At 34.6% G+C, this 25,216-nt stretch overlaps 2 protein-coding genes across 2 annotated transcripts; both read right to left on the bottom strand.

The window, feature by feature from the left end:
• Positions 1–3,775: 3,775 nt before the first annotated feature.
• Positions 3,776–16,964, bottom strand: LOC144452303 (alpha-2-macroglobulin receptor-associated protein-like). Its single transcript, XM_078143371.1, has 7 exons — positions 16,704–16,964; positions 10,929–11,073; positions 9,453–9,593; positions 7,614–7,724; positions 5,910–6,154; positions 4,944–5,108; positions 3,776–4,211 (listed from the first exon to the last, which is right to left on the bottom strand). Exons 1-7 carry the CDS (start codon positions 16,890–16,892, stop codon positions 4,149–4,151), a joined length of 1,059 nt encoding a protein of 352 aa, XP_077999497.1. The 5' UTR covers positions 16,893–16,964; the 3' UTR covers positions 3,776–4,148.
• A 1,862-nt stretch (positions 16,965–18,826) lies between these two features.
• LOC144452279 (alpha-2-macroglobulin receptor-associated protein-like) lies at positions 18,827–24,756 on the bottom strand. Its single transcript, XM_078143346.1, has 7 exons — positions 24,467–24,756; positions 22,318–22,468; positions 21,977–22,081; positions 21,339–21,455; positions 20,732–20,925; positions 19,777–19,941; positions 18,827–19,119 (listed from the first exon to the last, which is right to left on the bottom strand). The coding sequence occupies exons 1-7, from the start codon at positions 24,638–24,640 to the stop codon at positions 19,054–19,056; spliced, it is 972 nt and encodes a 323-aa protein (XP_077999472.1). The 5' UTR covers positions 24,641–24,756; the 3' UTR covers positions 18,827–19,053.
• Positions 24,757–25,216: the final 460 nt, after the last annotated feature.

Below are 25,216 nucleotides of genomic sequence, written 5' to 3'. Positions count from 1 at the left end.
ACGTACGAACGTATGTATGTATGTATGTATGTATGTATGTATGTATGTATGTATGTATGTATGTATGTATGTATGTATGTATGTATGTATGTATGTATGTATGTATGTATGTATGTATGTATGTATGCATGCATGCATGCATGCATGCATGCATGCATGCATGCATGTATGTATGTATGTATGTATGTATGTAATATGTATGTATGTATGTATGTAATATGTATATATGTATGTATGTATGTATGTATGTATATATGTATATATGTATGTATGTATGTATGTACGTCTGTACACATACGTATGTATGTATGCATATGTATACATGTGTGTGAGTGTGTGTGTGTGTTTTCATCCATATGGCCATTTTAAATTACAAGATCACAAGTGCAACTGCTGACATTAGACTGTGGACGAACGGAACCGGTTACGAACTGGGAAAGTAAACAAATGAATTGGATTAATAACACTTGGCTCAGTACTTTGGAACAGCATAGACTTGTAATCATTTGACAATGAACAGTTTTATGGCCTCTTTACATAATAGTTCACAAACAAATTTCCAGTTCACCTAACATTTCAGGTACATGCAAAGAGGTCATAAAACTATAAAACTGCTCTTATCAAATGATGAAATATAATTATAGTAATAATATAAATTTATAATGCGCCTTTCCTCCTGAGAGCTCAAGGTGCTCACAATTATTACCCCTGGCACTAATCAATGGAAGCACAATGGCTTTTTTTTCATACAAGTCTGTTCTGTTCCAACATGCTGTGCAAAGTGTTATGAATCCAATTAATTTGTTTACTTTCCTTGTTTGTAACAGTTTTCCTTCGTCATTGGTCAAATGTCAGCGATTGTATACACCATACAAACATGACAGACAAAACAACAAAGGGCTGTGTTTTACCTTGCCTTTATTATAAACCTCAAAAAAACCTCACTTGAATAAGAACACAAAATTACTGCAAGGCAGTAACAGGAAAGTTGAAAAAACTAAACACTGTCATTAATTCTAACATACCTGTCATGGTAATACACAAATATTCATGATTTTTTAAATCATTAAATTTTTAAATAAACCAAATTATTTCAAATTACCAAATTAATAGCTGAGCAGTCAAATCAAAATTTTAATTTAGTAAATCAAAAATTATGATATGTCATTTTAGACTTTAAAAGTTTTTTAAAAAGTGAGAGAAGAAAAGGATTTTTTACCCTGAAGTATCCGTTTCACTATGAGATAAATATACAGCAGTGGATAAACTAGATATAAATCTAGGCATTTTCACTAAAGTTTGCATATTATATTTTCACATTTCAGTTGTTGTATTGACCTTTTAACCCCTTATCTGCTGTATAAAAGAAAATGAGGTGTGATAATCCTAATTTAGTATAAACCTGCATAAATTATATATTTCTTATACAGATCTATTGGATTGTCCCAGTATAATATTTTCAATATATTTTTCTCTATTGTGTTGCCAGAGTATGGGTTTATATTCTGACGAATACTTAGGCCTACAAAAAAATTGTATTGTTCCAATTATGCTCAATTTTAGAATAGGTGGGTAGATAGATTTTTTTGTGTCTAGTTCAGGTAGTTATGTTTTCTGTTGTTTTCCATATGGTCTCTGTGTTATTGGTTTCTTCTCATCAGATGTACAGCCATTACAGATTGGAAGAACAGTTTTATATTGTCTTTTTAAGTTGATGTCAGCTTCTGCATCCATTATTTCTCATGAGACTTCACAATTTTTGTGATGTTATTATTTTTTTCGTAATACATAAAAAGTTGTAGGGTCGACAGTGAAAACTAGGTGGGGTTGGGTAACCGGAACCAAACAATTTTTGTTCAGGCCTTAGGCCAAAAATGGTGTGTTTCCGATAATCTTCTCTCACCCTAGTTTAAGCCCCGACCGATCCTGAACTTTTTTTTTGCAAGCAAAAAGGTAAAATGATAACAATTTACTTCTATTTCTGTGTACACCTTCATGGCTTTGCCTCATCTGTGATCACTTTTTAAAAAAATTGTATTCCAGAGAGAAATTGTGTCTTTTTAGACTAAAACAGTACACTCTGCATAACATGCTAATCTATTTAAACTTATAATTGTCTTCATTTACTTCTTTTACACCTCATCAAATTCTCCCCCAAGTACTGTGACTGACGAGTATCTTATCTTGGGGTCAAAGTATTTTTCAAAATTTAAAGTAAATAAATTAAATAAAATTCCGACCTACCTACCCTATTTGCTGAAATCATGTTAGCTGAAACAAACATTTTTTTTATTTTGCCTTAGAATAATTCCAACACTAAAAGGTAAATTCCCCTCAAACACAACATCAATTTTTTCCTTGGTTATTCAGAATTTAGGTGTTTCCATTGGCACAAATACTTGCAAACTGAAAGAAAGACAAACCAATATGTATGGCCAACCTGCAGTAAAACTACTGGATTTTTGTCCATTTGTGATGTAAAAATCCTCTATCCACTAAATACTCCATGTAATAAAGTTAAATACAACTTTAAAGTTTTTCTTAAAGAATAGCCCTGCAATAAAATTTACCGTGAAAAGAAAAGCAAGAATTGGCAAGAGTAATACAACTGGTGAAAAAACACCGGTGTGTTTGCTTGAATGAAGTGAGCTAAGAGAAGATTTTACTGTAAGGCAAATTAGATAAAGATGACAAGATAACTGATGTAAGTTGATGGGATGTTTTTATGAGTTTGTTTATGTCTGTGGACGTTTAGTCATGTTGTAACTTTCAATCAATAAACTTAATTAACAGTAACAGTCGCATTTATTGACATGTAGGTTCTAATCAAGAAAATAGAGTTCTGGGATCCAGGATCCTGTAGTGTCTATTCCTTGATAAGTTACTGACGCTAATTATATTGTACGTCTCTGCATGACCCTTGTCTCATTTCCTGATTGGTACGAGTACGCAAACACACCGGTGTTATTTTGTGAGTTGTACTACAATGAATAAGTATAAAATAAGTAGTGACAAACTATTATTGCCATTTTTGACAGAAGTGTTGTATAACTGTATAATGTCTGCTATGATCTGCTTCTGTTACTAACCCTGAGTTACAATCATCAACTCGCACTGTCCCAGTGTAATATTTTATTACAAAGTTCATTTTTTTAAAAAATGCCCTTTACATTACTTGTAGGAACACCTCTCTGCCAAACATTAAAACAAAATTTGTCCTTTCTTGATATTCTTATTTTGTGGGCCAGCATTAATATGGTAATCTTTTCACCAAACTAGATCAACTAAATAATAGCATATAATCATTTTTCTTTCAACAAACTGAATTTTTAGATACTGTGAGCCAATGTATTTTGGTACTCACAAATTTTGCAGAAAATAAATAAAGCTACAAAAGTCTTTTTTTTTTTAAAAAAGTTTACACAAAAAATAATTTTCACACTTTGGCTGTCCTGATCAAACAAATTTGACTACAGTTTCCTTAATATGAGATCGTTTTTGTAGGTAGATGCAATGATTCAGGACAAGTTTAATAAATCTCTCTTTATTTAATTATTAAAATGGCCATATGGATTCGGTATTTATTTTGGATTTTTAATTTATGAAGTAATTTTATCATGGCGTCTTGTTTGAGAAATTAATGTGAAACAACAAATACCAAGTTTGTCTTGGTAGTAACTCATATTTACAGTGCAAAAAGCTTTTTTTAAATGTTTTACATAAGTTTGTTATTGTACGTACAATAACAAAGATTTTACACATTTATTAATCTTTTACAATTTATTGAGTTACAAACAACGACTTGACATATGTTGTCTCACATTGATTTTTGAAGTAGGAAACCATGATAAAATTATTCCATAAATTCAAAATCCAAAATAAATACCCAATCCTCATCCATATGGCCACTTTATAATCCCTGTAGTCAGTCAGCTTTGGCAAGTGGAATTCATTTTGTTGCTATGGAGGTAAAAGAAGCTAAAAACAACTTTTGAACCAAAATAAATTGACAGTAAGTTCAGTTATTGCAGTTAATATTGAAAGTAACAATATAGCAATGATAGCAACACATCACATTCAGATATTGTACAACTAACAACATTTCTTAATAAATAAGTATTTTGGTATGGAGCTCTTGACTGACTACTTTACAACTCAGTTTGACGACGGCCAGCGATACGATCTGTGAAATCAGTCATATATTTCTTGACCTGTGAATAGAAAATAATACAAGATATTAATAGCCTATCATTGCATATTTACCAGTCATTACTTGGATTGGGCATACACATACTTTGTTTGCACTGTACTACAAAAATATATCTGTTGCCAGTTCTAAGATGCATAATGAAATACACTGTACTTACTTTGTATACCATATCTTTGTTAGTCTATCTACAATACACTGTACTTACTTTGTATACCATATCTTTGTTAGTCTATCTACAATACACTGTACTTACTTTGTATACCATATCTTTGTTAGTCTATCTACAATACACTATACTTACTTTGTGTACCATATCTTTGTTAGTCTATCTACAATACACTGTACTTACTTTGTGTACCATATCTTTGTTAGTCTATCTACAATACACTGTACTTACTTTGTCTACCATATCTTTGTTAGTCTATCTACAATACACTGTACTTACTTTGTATACCATATCTTTGTTAGTCTATCTACAATACACTGTACTTACTTTGTATACCATATCTTTGTTAGTCTATCTACAATACACTGTACTTACTTTGTCTACCATATCTTTGTTAGTCTATCTACAATACACTGTACTTACTTTGTATACCATATCTTTGTTAGTCTATCTACAATACACTGTACTTACTTTGTATACCATATCTTTGTTAGTCTATCCACAATACACTGTACTTACTTTGTATACCATATCTTTGTTAGTCTATCTACAATACACTGTACTTACTTTGTGTGCCATATCTCTAGTTCGTTCCTTTAAAGACTGGTGATGTTTTGAATCATGTTGTTCACCTGCCGCCTTGGCAGAATGGTACTTGATTTCTTCTAAAATGGCTTCTTGTTTGAGATCTTCGTGTTTCTGGATTTTCTTTTCAAAGTGTTTCAGTTCCTCCTGATAAACAAAAAGATCAAAACATTGTTCCACAGAATTGTTTTAAACTTAGTTTTCTCAGGTATTTTCATTTGAAATTAAAGTTACTCAAGTCAAGTTGAATTTATAAGTTTTTTTTTTTCTCACCGATGGTTTATATTTACACAGAACAGTATTTGAACTGATCTAGTGTTATGTTCATATTGATGCATGCCATATTGCAACCACAATATGGGTATTTGTGACTTCTGACTGGGATGTTTTCTACCCTCCTTGTAACACATTTAGGGGGTTCTCTCTTAGCAAGTTGAGTCAACTCTTGGGTTGACTCGTCTTACCTAACATAAAAAATAGCGCCAATGGCATTGTAGCACAACTGTACAAATTTTCAAAAATGTTTATCCACGTACATGCTGACCCATGCTAGGTATAGGTGTTCATTTGCTGAATGATTATCCAGTTGCTGTTATCTTTGCAATATACACAATCATTTAGCTGTTGCTATGGGCGTGGTCATGTTGCTCGACATATTTGCAAACATTTTTTGAATGTTTGTTCACTTGCCTATGAATCCCTGTCATTATCTTTGCAATATACGTGATCATTTGGCTGTTGCTATGGGCATGGTCTTGTTGCTAGGCACATTTCCATACATTTTTTGAATGTTTATACTTGAGGAGATATCATTTTCCAATATTTTTCTTCATTCAGCCAGAAAATACTCATAGCTAAAGGGCTTTATCACTGTTCTTCAACAAGCTCCCTTAGGTCACTCATATTTTGCTTGACTGAACAGCTAAAAGTACTGGGAATGATACATACCTTAATAGAATCTAACTCATCGTCAGTAAAATTAGCTTTCGTTGCATCTTTCCATAGCTGATGAACTCTAGGTTCTGTAAATCCACTTCTTTCCTCCTCAGGAAGTGTCTTCATTTCAAGTTTCTTGTAATCGTCATTCAACATCTTGTGTTTGACTTTCAGTTCTAATTCTTTTACTTTTCTATCTTTAGCAGCATTTGCTTCGTCCACATCAAGACGACGGAATTTATCAATACGATTGATATCTGTCGTATTAAAGGTGATCAAATAATACAAGACAAAATATTGTGAATAAAAATGCACAAACAGCTCCCACTTAGATGAGGATATTCAGGTTAAGAAGTTGTTGGTCATTTCTGGCATCTGCAGGCAATAAATGGTCCCATGCAGGTCACTTTTTGTAAAATACATGCATTCCGTAGGTGACATTTTAAATCTACTGGTATTTAAAAGGTTGAAATTTTAACTGTGGTTGCATTTGAACAGCAAATTTTGAAGCCCACTTGCATATTTGTCATTCAATACTAAATTATAACATGCTCTCAGAACTGGCCTGTCATGAATTTTAATTGGTACATTATGATAATGAGTAACCTTTTTATTTGCATTAATACCAACATTGTCATTCAACAACATTGATGATTATTTACCATATAACAAACTTTCTTAACACACAAACTATTACTACCAGGAATATTTATGTAGAGATAATCTTCAACACAAAATTCACACACAAGTGAGGCTGAGTTCGACTAAGTAGCATTTCTCATTCCGAAGCCCAGTCATTTCCACACTGTACATTTCCTCTTTAAAGTTGTGTATTAACAGAAATGAACACACCTGGCATAGAAGATCTCAACTGTAAACTGGGGCAAGGCATCATGGGTAAGTAAACAATGATAGGAGCTCCATATATGGTATTAACATAGTGTGGTCAAGATTTGATTTTAAAAAGGTGTTAAACTCTTATCATTTTAATACTTACCCATGATGCCTCACTCCATTGCAAAACAGAGCTCTTCTACATGTAAGTAAAGATTTGACAATTTCTGTACCTCTATGGCTGAGAGGTTACACATTGCATTGCCAATGAAAATAGATTTTGTGGCTTTCTAAGCATAAGAAATATTGCAAAGATATAATAAACTTTACTTGAATTTCTGTAAACATGAACTTCTACTGGTCACACTATGAATTATACAATTCATAGTTAAAGTGGCGATTTGGATGAGGATCAGTTATTTATTTTGGATTTTTTAATGTTATCATGGCTTCCTACTTGAAAAATCAATGTGAAACAACATTGACAAAGTCATTGATACATTGCAAAAAGCTAAAAAAAAAAAATGTGGAACTTAGTTCTTGTAGAAACATTAATTAACAAACATTTTCCACATTTATCAAGTCTTTTGCAATGTACCGAGTTACACACATTTTTTCACATTGATTTTTCAAGTAGGACACCATGATAAAATTGTTTTATAAATTAAAAATCAAATAAATACCTAATCCTCATCCATATGACCACTTTACACATCTACCCTTAGATTACTTACCATTAGTTCCTTGGATGTCATCTACAAGTTGTCTGTATTCAACCACTTTACACATCTACCCTTAGATTACTTACCATGAGTTCCTTGGACATCATCTACAAGTTGTCTGTATTCAACCACATTACACATCTACCCTTAGATTACTTACCATGAGTTCCTTGGACGTCATCTACAAGTTGTCTGTATTCAACCACTTTTTCTTGGTGATGACTCAGTTCTTTCCGTAAGTCTTGTAGTTCTTGTTCACTATATTTACCAGCTGTTCAAATAATCAAAGACAGCTTCATTAATCAAATACTACATACAGTACATTCATCTTTTTAATTGTATTTGAAATAGAAATCTGTGTCTTATATAAACATGTATACAGGCCAATAATATATTCAGTTCACTTTCACATATGGCGCCACTTTCATGTCTACATTGAGATGGTTGTAGACAAGAGCGCCCTCACAGTTTAATGTGGTTAGTAAAAGGATGAATCGAAAATAGTTTACCAATATATATATATATATATATATATATATATATATATATATATATATATATATATATATATATATATATATATATATATATATATATATATATATATATATATATATATATATATATATATATATATATATATATATATATATATATATATATATATATATATATATATATATATGCACACACACACACACATGTATAGACAGTAATTATCTGGATGCCAACATGGTCTCTATTATTACAGAGAAATTTGAAAGATTTGATGAAGGAGAGCACTAGACTAAGATGGCAACTCCTTTCAATAACACAGCAATTCCTTATCTGCCCCCCTCCCTCCTCCCAACCCATTGTAACTAGCATGTGAATAGTATATCAACAAATGTATATATACTGTACAACTTAACAGAATTCTTGTGCAACAGAACTGTTCTTTATCACGCAAGAATCTCATCCCCCCACCCTAACACCACCAGTCTTACCCACCCAGTTGTAACTAGCATGTGAATAATTTATCAACATAATACAAGCAGATAGAGGACACACAATAATAAGAGAAAACATAAAAGTCTTATGTAGAGAGGATATATTGATCTTAGGATTAGAATTGATCAAAATTCAATAACGTAGTTCGTCCCTCAACCGTGACTGTGCTTTTTACAACCATCCATCTTTTTACAACAGGTCTATTGTCACCTGACTCTAATAGGTCACATGACTCTAATAGGAAGTCACCCGACTAAAAGGATTAATCCTATTTCTCCCAACTTTGAGTTTTCTGTATATGAACAAATACCGCCCTCAGTGGCAAAAAGAAGAATAACATCATTACACTGATGACATTCGAGAGATTTAAATGAAAGTTACATACAGTGAATTTCACAATAACATGCAACTTTTCTATGTGACACAATCACACAGAAACCAACAAGAATTTGCTCATGCCACACTTCAATAGCAAGATCACATTCTTTGCTACATTTAGTCTAAATGAAATAAACCATTTAAATGTATTGTAACTCCATGCAGACATTTCGGCACCAATGTTTTTCTTAGTATCAAACACTCATAAAATGTCCTTTGTAGTGTTCATTTGGTGGCATGTGTAGTTCATTTCACTTTAGACAAAATGTAGCAAGAAACTGTATTCATTCAATCTTGCTATCATTTGATATGGGGCATGCGTAGTTCATTTCACTTTAGACAAAATGTAGCAAGAAACTGTACTCATTCAATCTTGCTATCATTTGATATGGGGCATGTGTAGTTCATTTCACTTTAGACAAAATGTAGCAAGAAACTGTACTCATTCAATCTTGCTATCTTAAAGTGTAGCATGTCTAGTTTCTTGTTGGTTTCAGCATATTGTATCAAACAGAAAAGCTGCACGGTGTTTTGAAATTGACTGTAGTTGCTTCAAAACTAGATTCTAAAAATGTAACTTTATGACTTCTAGCAATTCTCCTCTCAATAACACAAAATACAGATGACTTACATTGTGATGCTTGCATCCATAGTCTGTTTAATCTCAAATCATCAAACTGTCTTGGGTCTCTTGCATCTTTTACTCTAGCTTCCATTGTCATCTTGTCATCTGCCAACTTCACTTTTCCCATTCCATACTTGTTCATTATGTCTACATGAATATTGAACACATTAAGCAATCAAAACACAGTTATCTAGTTTTTGTTATTCTTCCATTTTTATGCTCTGTGACATCTATCCTTTCATCTTTCTTTCATTCCCACCCTTCCTCTTTTGATCATCTCCCAATCTGCTATCTTCATAACTTACACATCTTCTGCAAAAAGATGCAATTAAGCATTAACTTTCCTCAAATCTATCCTGTACACCTCTGTCTTCCCCCATCAACTCTCTAACTGCTCCTCTCTTTCTCTTTCTTCTTCCAATTACAGTGTTTAAATCTACCAGAGTTCCCCAATCATTGTAACAGGGTTCCCTACCAATGTTGTTGTTAAGGGTGGTAAGTAGGTAAAATCTACCGTGTTCCCTAGTCATTTTACCAGGGTTCCTTACCAGTATTTTTATTAAGGGTGGTAAGTAGGTAAAATATACCTGAGTTCATTTTACGTGGGTTCCCTATCAGTGTTTTGTTAAGGGTGGTAAGTAGGTAAAATCTATGTGAGTTTATCATTTATTTTACCAGGGTTCCCTACCAGTGTTTTGTTAAGGGTTGTAAGTATGTAAAATCTACCTGAGTTCCCCAGTCATTGTACCAGGGTTCTCTACCAGTGTATTGTTAAGGGTGGTAAGTATGTAAAATCTATGTGAGTTTATCATTTATTTTACCAGGGTTCCCTACCAGTGTTTTGTTAAGGGTTGTAAGTATGTAAAATCTACCTGAGTTCCCAAGTCCTTGTACCAGGGCTCTCTACCAGTGTTTTGTTAAGGGTGGTAAGTATGTAAAATCTATGTGAGTTCATCATTTATTTTACCAGGGTTCCCTACCAGTGTTTTGTTAAGGGTGGTAGGTATGTAAAATCTACCTGAGTTCCCAAGTCATTGTACCAGGGTTCTCTACCAGTGTTTTGTTAAGGGTGGTAAGTATGTAAAATCTATGTGAGTTCATCATTTATTTTACCAGGGTTCCCTACCAGTGTTTTGTTAAGGGTGGTAGGTATGTAAAATCTACCTGAGTTCCCAAGTCATTGTACCAGGGTTCTCTACCAGTGTTTTGTTAAGGGTGGTAAGTATGTAAAATCTATGTGAGTTCATCAGTTATTTTACCACGGTTCCCTACCAGTGTGTTGTTAAGGGTAGTAAGTGGACAATTTATCTACTAATCTACAAGACTGCCAAATATACTGGGATTTCCCATTTGTGTGTTATGCCAGACCCCTACCCTCACCCCCACCTGTTACTAGGGTTCCCCATGTGTATGTTATGCCAGACCCACCCCTCCCTCTGCTACTGGGGCTCCAAGACTTTAGCATAAAATACTTCCACATACCTGATAACTGTCTTCTAAGTCCTGCTTCCTTCTCTCCATCTGGATCACCTCCATCTCTCTTCATCTTTTTCCACTGCATTGCCCTTTCATCATGACGTTTCAACTCTTTCTTTAAGTTAGCCAATTTGTCTGCTGGAAAGCCCATCTACCAACACAACAGAGATTGCTTTAACATTATATATCAAGAATAGTACTTGTTTTATTCCTTGCACAACAAATGTTATCTCTCTAAAACGAAATATATTTTGATGGTGTGTGTCCTGAACAGTAGATTAATTCTATCCAAGTTTACTATGTTCTGTGCTAAGGTTCCATTTGTTGTTTTATGCCAAAAAATCTCTGTTACTTTTACGGGCCAATAAATAACTTTGATGGCACTGTTTCTTCAATGGGGATGGCTAGAGGACCAGCCCTACTCCTATCAACAATCATCACTGCCCTTTTAAAATCTGCCTGTACCTATTGTGAAAGACAAATCTAAAGATATTACGTCAGTTGATAATTACAGACCTGTTGCTATAGTTACGGTGGCATCAAAGTTGCTCGAAATTTGTATTTTATCTCGCATTGGGCAGAGTATTGAGACAAGTGACTTTCAATTTGGGTTCAAAAGTAACCACTCCACTGATATGTGTATCTTTGTGTTAAAAGAGATAATTGACTTTTATAAGAGACATAATTCTCCAGTATTTTCCTGTTTTATGGATGCAACGAAAGCATTTGATAGGGTGAAACACTGGACCATGTTTAGAAAACTGATCAATAGAAATATTCCTTTATTTATAGTTAGAATATTGCTATTTTGGTATCATAGCCAATTATTCTCTGTTCGCTGGGCTTCAGCGGAATCGACCCCTTTTAGTGTTATTAATGGGGTTCGTCAAGGAAGCATCATTTCGCCAAAGTTATTTGCTGTTTATGTCGACAGCCTGAGTAAAGAGCTCCAGTTAGCAGGAGTAGGGTGTCATATGGCTGGCAAAATAGCTAACCACCTACACTTGATATGAATGTTATAAATGAGTGTAGCACATACAGAAAGTGTTTTACTTCAGTGTTACTTGTTGTATTAGCAAATGAAACAGTATACTTTTACACTTGATATGAATGTTATAAATGAGTGTAGCACAAAGAGAAAGTGTTTTACTTCAGCTGTATTTAGCAGTGCAAAATTACCAAGTAATACAGTCCTTATCAATCAGTGTAATAATCTTTGACATTTCAAATTAAGATTCTTCTAAAAAGGCTTAGGTGAGATAGATGTAGGTAAAATACCTAGAACATATACCTGTATATGATACAATACGCTGCAAGTTCAACTAAGAAGTAAATTATGCAAAGAAAGATCTAAGAATCATGTGAACCAAAACTACCCCAAACATACGCCCTGAAATATCAAATAAGCATAGTTAGATGGTAGGGCAGGACGTAAATAATTTATTCATTCCATTGGGTTCCAACATTCCGAGGCTGAAAATAACTTCCTCCTTCTTCAACCTCAATTGATTTTAAAGACAGAAACCTTCGGCCAAAAAAAAATTGTTTCAGATCAGCGCACGCATAACTTAAATATACTGCATCAATCTTTTTTTTTTGAAGTGTTTGTCCATCCAATGCAGGGGAATACACAAAAATAACCCGCCCTATATGAATTGCTACTTCAGTGAAGACAACTGTAGAGCCAATCATGAACAAGCAAATGACATCTACAACCCCACATACAGACTTGCTCTAAAGTACTCAATAAACAGAACAGTAACTCAAAACTGCCACAAATTGTAGATTGAGTGACAGGTTTGTTGAGAATTGAAAAATTTAAAATTAAAAATCTGCATCAACGCACCACTTTAGACAACATATCCTGACCAGAAACAATCATTTTTTTTTTGCCTTACATATGATCTTTTTTATTTGGAGTTTAAACGTTTAGACATTTAAAAAAGAAGAACATACAGTACGGCTATTATTTAGCAAGCTGACGATCCTGAAAAGTGGCTGATATAAATAAATTGGACCAGGGTTTCAGTTTGCTAATCAAAGCCCTTCTTATCTCTACTGAATTGATAACTACAGTGACTACTGGAAAAAACATAGTGATAAATGCGTAATTAGGGACAAATTTTATCTTTGAAGTGTTACTATGGTGATTTCAGTACCTCTTATCGTATTGTAATAATAAAACCCATACACAATAAGATATGAGAACGTCTGCTTAAAAATTAAAACCATACTGAAAAGTGCAACAAAAATATGTCCACAGAATGAACACCAAAGGATACTGTTGTCAAATATGGTATGAATATGCTATCAATCATCATCGCACAAAGAAAATTTTTTGTGTGAATGTTGTACGATATATTGCTAATCCAATGAGAATCGTCCACATAACAGGATTGCTCATTACACTAATGAGTCTCTCGCTTTTAATAATTCAAGTCTTAATCACGATAATAGCTTCCTGACCTACCTGATAAAATGTCCAATAACTGCTTTTAAATTTTCACAGAAGTTTTCATTAAATTCACATGGCTGCAGAGTTTGCAGACTAAAGCAAATAAATAAATTATCAAAACCTTATAGAACTTGAAGATCCCCAAAGAACGATAAATAATGGATTGAAAAAATCATAAAAATATATGCTTATTCTTTTTATTCTTTTTTTTTTTTCGTTGTTTTCTAACACATCATTACCAGCCTTGGTGCCTAATTCTTTTTGAAAGCTTCAATACTGAATTTTCATTAAACATAACACAATGCCAAAAATTCTCATTTTGAGTCATTACACAAATTACCTAATTATTAATTGTTAATTACACAATTTATAAACACGGATATTGTTTTGACACTGATTACACTCTTGCCAACTCAGGGATGACGAATTTTATGCAATATTTTCATCTTATTCTAGGTCACACTTTATGAAGAAAATTTGGAATATCTCTGATACTTCGTTTTTTTTTTAAAAAGTGCACTACACTGTCTCAGTGTTAGTATTTTATGAATGAATACAAGGAAAATACATTTATAATAGTTTACTTGGTAAGCCCACATAGGACACGTAAATAAATAAAACAAACAGACAAACAATAGGCCAAGTCAAACACTTATAAGGCCTAAAAAAATAATTCTTTGGTTCCGGTTACCCAACCCAACATAGCTTTTCACTGCCGACCCTAAAATTTTATTTATGTATTCGAGAACAAAATAATAAAATCGCAAATAATTGTGAAGTCTCACGAGAAATAGTGGATGCGGAAACTTCCATCGACGTAAAACAACACTCTAAAACTGTTCTTCCAATCTATAATGGCCTTACATCTGATAGGAAGAAATAAACAACACAGAGACCATTTGGAAAACAATGGAAAACCTGAACTAGACACTTACACATGAAAAAAATCTACCTACCCACCTATTCTAAAATTAAGCATAATCAGAATCATAATCATGCAAATTTGTTTTATTAGGACTAAAGGCCAGAGATTCAGTCCCAGGTTCTAGCACTAAGTGTTATTTCATCAGTGGAGGTTACATAGAATCATTCGTTTACTCTAGACCAACTAACTTTCTATGGCTCTGTCAGACAACTGTTAGTCTAGTCCCTATACAGAAATGTTACAATTTACACTTTTACTTACAGACTACGTTGACATCCAGACTTGACAACTGTTTTTACACATAAATGTCAATCCTTACCAAACCTGAACTTTTCTAAAGATGAGTCTATGAGGCTAAGTTTAAATGACTCCATTGAACAATCATAATGAATAGACCATTCCAGACTGCAAGCAGCAAATTAAATTGAGAATACAGCGCCCTCGCTCAAATTGGGGGTATCATATTTTTAATGTAAAGCATAGAAATTAAGATTAGAACAAGGGTTGAATTGGACAAGGAATCGTACTTTGCAACATTTGAATACAAACACAACCACAAAGTCAGACTTGTTTTTATCAGTAGAGGTCTTTCTACAGGAAGTAATATCATTTCAAACTGAAAGAAACAGTAAATATTCCAAAGAAAGACAGAACGGGATCCAGAAATAGAACATGTTGAGATTTAATTAAAGAGCTATGAAAAGAAACCATGCATACAAAAATTTGAATGATTTGGAAGGAAAGAACAAAATGATAATTTCCATTCTAGACAGAGAAATATAAAATCTCATGTACAGGAAAGTTTGTATAACTAACTGTACAAATGATAATTTATGACAAAAAACAGCTGAATTTGTTATATCAAACACTTATCATCATAATAATATGAAATTTCCTTGAGCTGGTAGATCTGATCTGAGTATACAAACAAACAAACAAAAATTGATACGCTTTACCACCTGTTACAGACAATATTCTTAAGTCACGCATGCGTAAACAGCACGTGATTCACATCCCTGAAGAAGACCTCAGGACTCGGGTTAAAAGCTAGGAATTATCTAACTATTTTTGGTGCAGTACAAAGTTTAAATTTATTTGTCACTATTCATCTGCAAGGACAAGTCTTCATCACGTAAATAAAATGAACATTGACTCAGCAATTCCATTTGCTGACATAAACTGACTCATTTTCATGTAGTTCACATCCATATAAAATAGAATGATATGATTTTTTTTCAGTGCGGCAGTCAACATGTTGGTGGAAAGCCAACACCATATTGATCAAACATATTTGACCCTAAAGGATTTGGTCTTACTTCTGAAGTCCACAAAACATTTTCCTAACACTGGTAACAGCAACTTTATTTAAGTTGCGGATTACACTAGTATTCTCCTACAGGCAGCATCAGAAGTCCACAAAAGTAATTTCTAGAGCAATTTGTAGAGTCAGTATTTTATGACACTTTAGGCACTATTATAAGCTTACTAAATTAAAGCCTCATTTGTATATGACTACACTTGGCTGATTCTCATTGGCTAGTGAATGCCTAACTTCATTACAAGTAAATCTATTCATATGCAAATAAGGTACCACATGACAACACACTGTCACTGTTCTCATATAATCTTAGCTTCAAGGGACTTGATAATAAGACTGCCTTGCCTTACTTTAATTACTATCTGGAGGTTACACACATTTTTCTTACAAACCTAGCACTTTTCAATGACTGAACAAACAAACATTTAAGCTTGAATGTCACAAATTTTGACCTGCCATAAACTAGCTATATAGCGTTGTGTACCATTGGGTATATACGTACGGTATATAGCTACAGTGTCTGAAATGTTGCTAGATTGTGTGAAAGACTAACTTCAGTGTCATGAGTGTCTGTGATTCCACACCCTTGGCAAATAACACTGACAGCTTTCAAAAACCTGTACGGTGCATAGTACGTCTCCAATATCACGGGTTAGATCTCGGTGTACATGTACATACCCTAGACGGTGGACCTCGATCTTCACTTTCTCTCTCCCTTTCTCTTTAGTATAATTCTCCCTCACATACACACTAACAAACAGACAGACAGAGTGACAGACATGCAAATGATATATACCAAGCACATACACACAGACAGACACACATACATACGTGGAACAGAACAGAACAGAAGAGCAATAACTTAGTACTACAATTCGACATCAAAGACACGTATGTGTTAACATCATGTAAAGCTCACGAGTCCGAACTCGAGAAAGGGCTTGGGCCCACGGGTGGAACTTGACAATTATACTTGTCAAGTGAGGACAACCATTTTCTGGTCTTACTCTAGCTCCTGCAATTTCAATTCAAGATGTATGAAGTCAAAATCCCCGTGACAACACCGGCTAAAATTAAACTTACCCTCTGTGCTTTCTCCCATACTTGGTTGACTCGCCGGTGTCGGAACTCCCATTGGGATGGGTGACCACCAGGCCCGAAAGTGTTCTGTACATCTTCACTGTACTTTCCCCCGGGCGGCAGAGATTGCATCTCAGAAAAGCACAGGACCATGAGGAAAACTGTTAACAAAATTCTCAAGCAGACCAACATTTTGTGATACCTATTTCGACAAGCTCTACTCTATATTGGTTTGTACAATCGCTGTAGCGTGTTCTTATGAACGTAAGAGAGTTTTATTTCAAGTCGTGACCTTAACATTTTCGTGACCTCTTGTTGAGGGCGTTGTACATATCGTCTTCATTCATGCACTGAAATTTAAAGCATGTTTACTCTTCCCTTCCGTGATCAAGAAATATAATTTCAAATATCGTATTATGAAAACATATAAATTCGCTAGAAAATTATCTCTTTGAATTTGTTTTTCAAGCCACGTTAATAGGTAGAAACTGTTGAGACTATATTGGTTGTATTTTGCAAACAGACGGTACGAGCGAACATATGTTTAATTCAAATACATTGTATATGCTTTTGTAACACGTGATTGTTTTGGGGGCAGTCCACACTGCATTTTATAAGTTTACATTTTTGTGAATAAGCATAAAATGTAGCCCACGCACGTCTGTCAACCTAGAACATATGCCAGAAACAAAATGTATACTTTTAGCATCATTTAACAGGGAACCCAGGCTTAATAATTGTTTCGTTAACATAATAACTTGTCTTAATTCTCTTCTTTCATATTTTTAATAAAAGTTATTTTAATAAAAGAAAAAATCTTGTCTATCTGATAAGGCTGGTTTTGTAAGCATATTACTCAAGTGAAAAACACCTCATTCCAGTATAATGATTTATCCAATCACCGTCCTGCTTCAGTACATACAAAACATAAGACCAAAAAATGGTTCCGGTAACCCGACCTAACCTAGGTTTTTAATGCAAAGTCACACGAGAAATAGTGAGATTTGAAGATGTCATCGCCTCATATGACCCATAACGCAAATACCATATGGAAGGGCTTTAGACAAACAAAAGAAAGTGTAACCTGAACCAGAGCAAAAAAAAGAGTTATAAAAAAATATTTAAAATGTGTCGTGCTCACAAGATAGTAAGTCGTGCGCATAAGATTTTACAAAATGTCCCTTACTGGCTTTCATAGAAATTGGACATTATCGGAACCACACATTTTTTTTAGTTTGGCCTAAGGAATGCATCTAAGGTAATACTTACAACTAGTAGGAAAAGTACAAACTCAATTAATAACTACATGGTGGAGAGGGAAACTGGACAGATGGTTTTTATATACATGTAGCTATTAACATGGTCGTAATAAACTTGATTAGGTGAGAACATAGATTGTTTGAATTAAAACGACTTTATTTTCGAAAATTATTTAAATGATTGAAATATCTCAGATAATTTCAGATAATTGCTAACCGACATTTTATCATAATTTAGAAATTAAAAAATATGATTTCAAAAGATTCTCTTTGATGTAAGTACAAGATATAATATACATATACATGACAGAGTTTCGTTTTTGTTTTAGATTTCCAATCAATTGTGTTGAAAGGGTAATTTTAAATGTATTGGTGAATGTGTGTTAAAGGGGCACAAGCTGAGTTTATACATATGTTGACATAGTTTTTACTGCATATTTAAAAGGTACTCACAGTATTCTACTTACTGAAGTATACTTAGCCACTATTTGCAATTGACTGAACTCAAACCTGGTATTAAGATATGACGTATAAAGAATCCGATGACGTAATTTATTATACGTATCAAAAAATGTTCCGGGTCCGTACTATACAATCAACTGTTCTAACAATGCCAGAAGACAATTGTATTACAAAATCATGCATCAACATTAACATTATATTTAAATTGTATAATATTGTGATGAGATACTCTCCTTTTCTGTCTCTTTCAGCATATCTCTCTCTCTCTCTCTCTCTCTCTCTCTCTCTCTCTCTCTTCTTTCTCTCTCCCTCTCTCTTGTTCTCTCTTTTTATTTCTCTCTCTCTCTCTCTCTCACAAATCGTACAATAAAAACAAACAATTCCAATACACAATTGTTATGGTTTTTACTTCGTATTAAGCCAAGATAAAATGAATTGACTACTGTTTTCATATGGGTATCACAGGTTAAGCATAACCTTACAAATATTACATCATTTAATGTAGTATGCCCACATCGTAAAGTGCGATGCTACAGATTTCTAGCTTCATTTAAGTGGAATAACAAAATACTAGATACATGATTGGAAAATCCCCACACCAGAAGAGGGCGCACTTTACGAAATTAAAACGGCTACAGTTCTTCACGATGACGTTTCGATTTTATGCGTTCAGATAACTTTCCGTGTTGCTGTGATATCTGTAAAGATAAGAAAAACATAACTTTTGTGATTGACGATTGATAATTTATTGCGCCTTCACAACAAAATGCGATGACTGCATGTATAAAGTCAAAGATTATATTCCACGTGTTGTGTTATCTTTAAAATTGATATGCATTTGTCAATTGTTTGTCTGTAGTCGACGTCGATCCTTTTCTTTAATTTTTGTCAGTGTTGCTTTGATAATATTTGAGATGTATGGCGTATAGACTTAGTGACGTCATCGGTCAATGCTGGAGATCAGACCGCGCCCACGTACAACGGCTGATCTGTCAGTCTATATATATGGCGTACTCTGCATAAAGAATTAATGTCAGCAGTAGTCATTTCTGACAGAAGAATTGATTCTGATTCTTGAAACAAAAAAGACTTGAGTATCAACATATTACAATGATTATAATCTATCATACAGGACTTAAAAAGTTTTATGTCATATCTTGGACGCTTCTTCTAGCCGACTACATCGACTAATGATCTGAAGGCAGATGGTTTGACACGTGAAAGAGTTGAATTGTCATGTGATAATGAAAATCACGTAGTCAAAGAGACCATGAAGACCAGGTTTCAACTTCTTTCACTCGTCATATTGTAGTTGGACTGATCCATGGTTATTTCAACAAAATCAATCGACTTACAGTTTTTGCGATATCCATTACTTCTCTACTCAGTTCTTGGTGAATGGCTGGTTCGACACGTTCACCACTAGATTTACTGATATGATATTTCAATTCGGCTTGTATTGCTTCACCTCTCTTGTCATCACTTTGTTGAAGTTGTTCTTCAAAATGACGCAGTTCCTCCTGCAGGAACGAAATTGTGAATTCCGTCAGTTTGAATGGCTCTGTTCTAAAGACAGTCGTGATAATGTCTAATATAGAAAGTAATATAAAGAAGATAGAATGATACCCCGGAATTCAGCTAACCATGGCAAACAAACTTGAAGTTGCTGAATATTGATCTGATATGATCTATGTCCCACTGAGCACATTCTCACGTCATTGAGATTTGTTTTTCTGAAGAAAAAAAGTTTCTTAATTCTTCGTTAAGTCTCTGTCTGTCTGTCTGTCTGTCTGTCTGTCTGTCTGTCTGTCTGTCTGTCTGTCTGTCTGTCTGTCTGTCTGTCTGTCTGTCTGTCTGTCTGGCTGTCTGTCTGTCTGTCTGTCTGTCTGTCTGTCTCTGTCTGCCTAGTCTCTTCCTGTATGTTTGTCAATCTGTTTTGTATGTCTGTCTTTCAGTCTGTCTGTTAGTCTATCTGCTAGTCCTCGGATGTTCTTCCGATACAATACGACACACGATCGAACATCGCTATCGCGTCGAGGATGGAACATCCTCGGGCAAGCCCTCACTGCGAACTTCGTTCGCTTATAGTATCGAAAGAAATTTAAGCCCGAATGTCTAGCAGCAAGATTATCTGTCTGTTTGTTTGCCTTTACGTATGTCTTCTCTCAACGTCTGTCTGTCCATCAACCAATACGACAAACATACTGCAAATCAACACACAAAAATCAAGAAATTCCACTTATCCAGAGATACTGTGGTAATAATGATAACATCATAAATGATTAAAAATAGTCTAAATATTTATCTTACGCGTAGAGATACCAACTCTTCCCCAGTAAAGTTACCATTGATAGCTTCCATCCACATCTGATGTACCCTCGGTTCAACAAACACACTGCGTTCATGAGCTGGCACTGTAAGCAATTCAAGCCGTTTGTAGTCGTCTGTTATCTTCCGTAAATGTAATTTCCCTTCCATAGTTCGTACTCCAAAGTCTGGATCATCTAAATTTCAGTAGAGTTAGAAGATCGAATATTACTGGTAAATTGCTAATGCAGTTGACAACATATGCTAATATATAGACTGAAAGAGTCGCTGTGTACATGTACTCGTTTCGTGTAGGGTCTATACCACGACGTACGGTGTTTCTACAACAGTAACGCCACAAACCAGCGCCACCAACGACGAATCTTGTTTGTGTGTTATATGTATATGCATTACTATAATGTTTTCCTTGGGCCCAAACCCCGACTCGTTTGAACAAACTATTGTTGTGGTCCAGTCAGGAGTTTAAAGTTATTTTTGATTTACTTTTCACTTTTCATTACTCCTTATTTCGTATGATATGAATGGACTATTTTATTGAAGAAAAAAATCCATATCTTGTTAGACTATGTTAATGATCACTGCAGCTTACCTTTGTTGGCACCAGTCTGTAATGATTCAGTTGTCTGCCTAAATTCATCTAAATTATGTTCATGATGTTCAAATTCTCGTTTGAGATCTTCAAGTTCTTCCGCAGAGAAATGTCCCGCTGTAAAACGATATAGGGAAATATAATTAAGATAACATAGACTTATACTATCAATGAACTCAATACTTCTTGTTTCACTTAGTGGTCCACCAGAAAAGATGGATACATTCAGGGCACAGAACATGCAGAACAGTCAGAGCTAGAGTCACACTACAAACGTTGGTGGCGCTATTTACCGTACGTTTTGATGGAGTCAGGGTCGAGCTGGATAGAGCGCCATCACCTGTCGGAGTACGCGTGATCAATGAAAGAGGGGCTCTGTCAATACTATACAGTTTTATGGAAATTACAAAAAAAGGCGGGAAACAAATATTTATGGCTGTTTGTGTGTTTTTTTTCATTTAATATAGTTATACATTTGTTAACGTACCACGCGAATAGTACTCGATCAAGATTTGAAAGACGCACTCAAAAGAAAAACGCTCAGAACACCTTAAATGTTTATGAATTAGGCATCTATTCATGGTTTTTTTTTGGTTTTTTTTTTTTTTTAAATCAAACAGTGATGTGGTACAACTTACCTGACGATGCCTGCTTCCATAACTTGTTCAATCTCATGTCAGAAAACACCTGTACTGGTTCCCCTAGTTCCTCGGACGTTTCAATACCATGACGCTTCAGAAGGTCTATTGATATACAAAGTGATAAAGGGTGAATGTGTAAAAACTATCAAAGACAACATGGACAGTGGTAGTGATAGTGGTGGTGGTGGTGGTGGTGGTGGTGGTGGTGGTGGTAGTAGTGATAGTGATAGTGGTGGTGGTGATAGTGATAGTGATAGTGGTGGTGGTGGTGGTGGTGGTGGTGGTGGTGGTGGTGGTGGTGGTGGTAAAATTCTAAGAAAAGCGAGGATTTTAGATACCATTAAATTCTTGCTGTAATTCTAGATGTTTGGTCTTTTCCATACGTCTATCATTGCCTTCTGCATGAAGAACCCGGAATTCAATGAATTTGTCCTCATATCTTAGCAAATCTGCTTTTAATGCCTCCATGGTTTCATAGGATCGACCAGACTATTAAAAAAAAGACAACATCGTGATTAACAATAATCATAATTTATTTCCTCGGATTAAAGTTTATGCGACTGAATCAACAAAACTCCTAAAGAACAAGAACAATGCTTGAGCAGACATGGAAATGAGATAAGAATAGTTGACAAAATAGTTAATCGAGTAACAGTTGTTCTTGGAATCCTATGATCAATATACAGGGGCATCGAACTCCACTAAATATTATACAACGGGCTGATCATACCGCCACCTAGTGGTGGTCAGTTGTAATTATTGTATTTGGCCACCTGAGGATCGTCGGTCAAGACAGCTCGAAAGCTCAGTACTCTTTATTCATAGAATTTTAAAATCTTTTGTAATTCACTTGATCTGTTGAGCTGTTGAACATGTTGGGTCTACTTCTAAAACTTGCATTCTCCCTGGCGAAAGACGTTGGTTAATAATTGATGTACCGTATGTGACGTGTAATAAACTTCTTTTCCTATAATGTAAATAGTTGGAAAAAAATATTGCATATTTGTATAATTACACTGCTGATTTGTGAATTTGAATGTTTCTTTAATATTATAAAGATTGCCAGCAAAATATACCAAAATTTCAATCAATCAATCAATCAATCAATCAATCAATCAATCAATCAATCAACCAACCAACCAATCAATCAATCAATCAATCAATCAATCAATCAACTAACAGACGTTACTTCAGTTCTAAATGTTAGAGCCCTTTGTTCTGTGATTCCTAAATAGTGACGATGTGGTGCTTGTAGTTTCAGTGTATAACTAACTCGTATATAGTACTGTGATCGTTCACATTATACATAGGCATAGCAATTGTAAAATAAAATATTAAAATTGTGATTTTTGTCATTCATATGCAATTATTTCGGTATTATCAAATAATGTTACACGTACATACATGTAATGTTTACATTCGTACTCAACTATAGTAAAGTTACTAAAATATGCAACCAATCAGATCGTGACACGTCATGTTTGAGAAGTTACCATGTTTTAACATGTATTACTGTATTTTCAGTGAATGCCGGGTCTATCACATAATTAGATTATTATTGAATCTGTTATAAAAGAACAAAACAGATTAACCTTAAGAACACGTCGAAACATGACTTTTTTCTCTAACGATTAACAAATATACACACTTTGAAAACTGAGGATTTGAATTGATTTATACTGAGTGATGAATTACACACGACGACCTCTCGACCTTTCAATATAAATTCAGAACTGAGCGTTGTTTACGAGTAAACTGATATTATGAATATTTAGTTTGTGCATGAGATCAATAAGTTTCTATTTACAACGTTTTCGGAAAATATTTGAATACCAAACACCATATACTTGCATTTTGATAGGTCATAATTGTACAGCACTACGTACGTGTCCAAATGTTGTTGCTTCATAGTAATTTAAAAGTTCATTAAGATATTACAATTTTTGGCTTAAAATTGTTTTTAAAGTTAATTTGAAAATGACGGGGGGGGGGAGAGTAAGAAAGAGTCGGGGAAAGAATCACACACAGAGAGAGGAGAGTCGGGGAAAGAGTCAGAGAGAGAGAGAGAGAGAGAGAGAGAGAGAGAGAGAGAGAGAGAGAGAGAGAGAGAGAGAGAGGCAGGCAGACAGACAGACAGACAGACAGACAGACAGACAGACAGACAGACAGACAGACAGACAGACAGACAGACAGACAGACACTCAGACAGACAAGGACAGAGACAGACATAGACAGCGATAGAGACAGAGACAGCGACAGAGATAGAGAAAGAGACAGAGCGACAGTGTTTCGCGACAGAAAATGTGTTTAATAGAAAAGAAATCGAGCGCGATATAACGATCATGGCCAACTCAGCTCGGAAACATGAAATGTAAAGTAAAACGTTCCCAACAACTTTCACACCTTGGTCACAATCGTATTTTTACTATTAATAATTACTATACTAGAACACAACTAATTACTTCAGTCAAATGAAAGAGCACTCACATTTTGCGCTTCTTCCCAGACTTGTCTGCAGCGTACGTGACGAAATTGGACGGCGTCTTCGTTATTCTGTTCGGTCGGAGAGTCTTGCGTGCGTTGAGTATCAATGATATGTCCTCTTGCATGTAGAAAAGACGTGATGCAAATAACGATCAACAAAGACTGAAAGTATCTCATCTTTCTTAGCTGTTTAGTCGGGGTAGAACTTGAAGTAAAGTTGGTCTTCGATTTTACCACTCGTTGAACGGTCCCTTCTTCTGGTTTTCAGTTTACTAGACACACGTGCTTTGCTTACTCTCTCATATGAAGTAGCATTTGAAATGGAAAAGCACACATTTAAGATCATAGCTCACAACATGCTAATACGTGTCGCTCAGTGATTTGTACGTTTCGGGTCATTTTTGATGTTTACACAAATTCTTTTTATATTATACAATGGAAGAGAATTTGTGTATATGTAATGTTCTTTTTTGTTCCGTTTTTAGAGTGAATCAAGACCTGCCATAAAATGCGCAAACTACGACTCGAACAGTTGACACATGTAATATTGCACTAACCCCACCCCACCCCGGCCCATGTACAGACGTGCCATACATAGTACAAGAGAATATGTTTGATGTAGTTTAGTGCGCAAACTCAGAAAAAAAGCCATAACTGAAAACAATGACAATCAAATATCAGTAGTGCTATATAGTTTGACAAATAAACTAGATTCGTCTAGTTAGGCATTATATCCCACTCCACCCCACCCCC

The sequence above is a fragment of the Glandiceps talaboti genome, chromosome 22, assembly GCF_964340395.1.
Source record: "Glandiceps talaboti chromosome 22, keGlaTala1.1, whole genome shotgun sequence".
Lineage (NCBI taxonomy): Eukaryota > Metazoa > Hemichordata > Enteropneusta > Spengelidae > Glandiceps > Glandiceps talaboti.
Note: the sequence above shows the minus strand (reverse complement) of the source record. Positions and strands in the feature narration are given on the sequence as shown.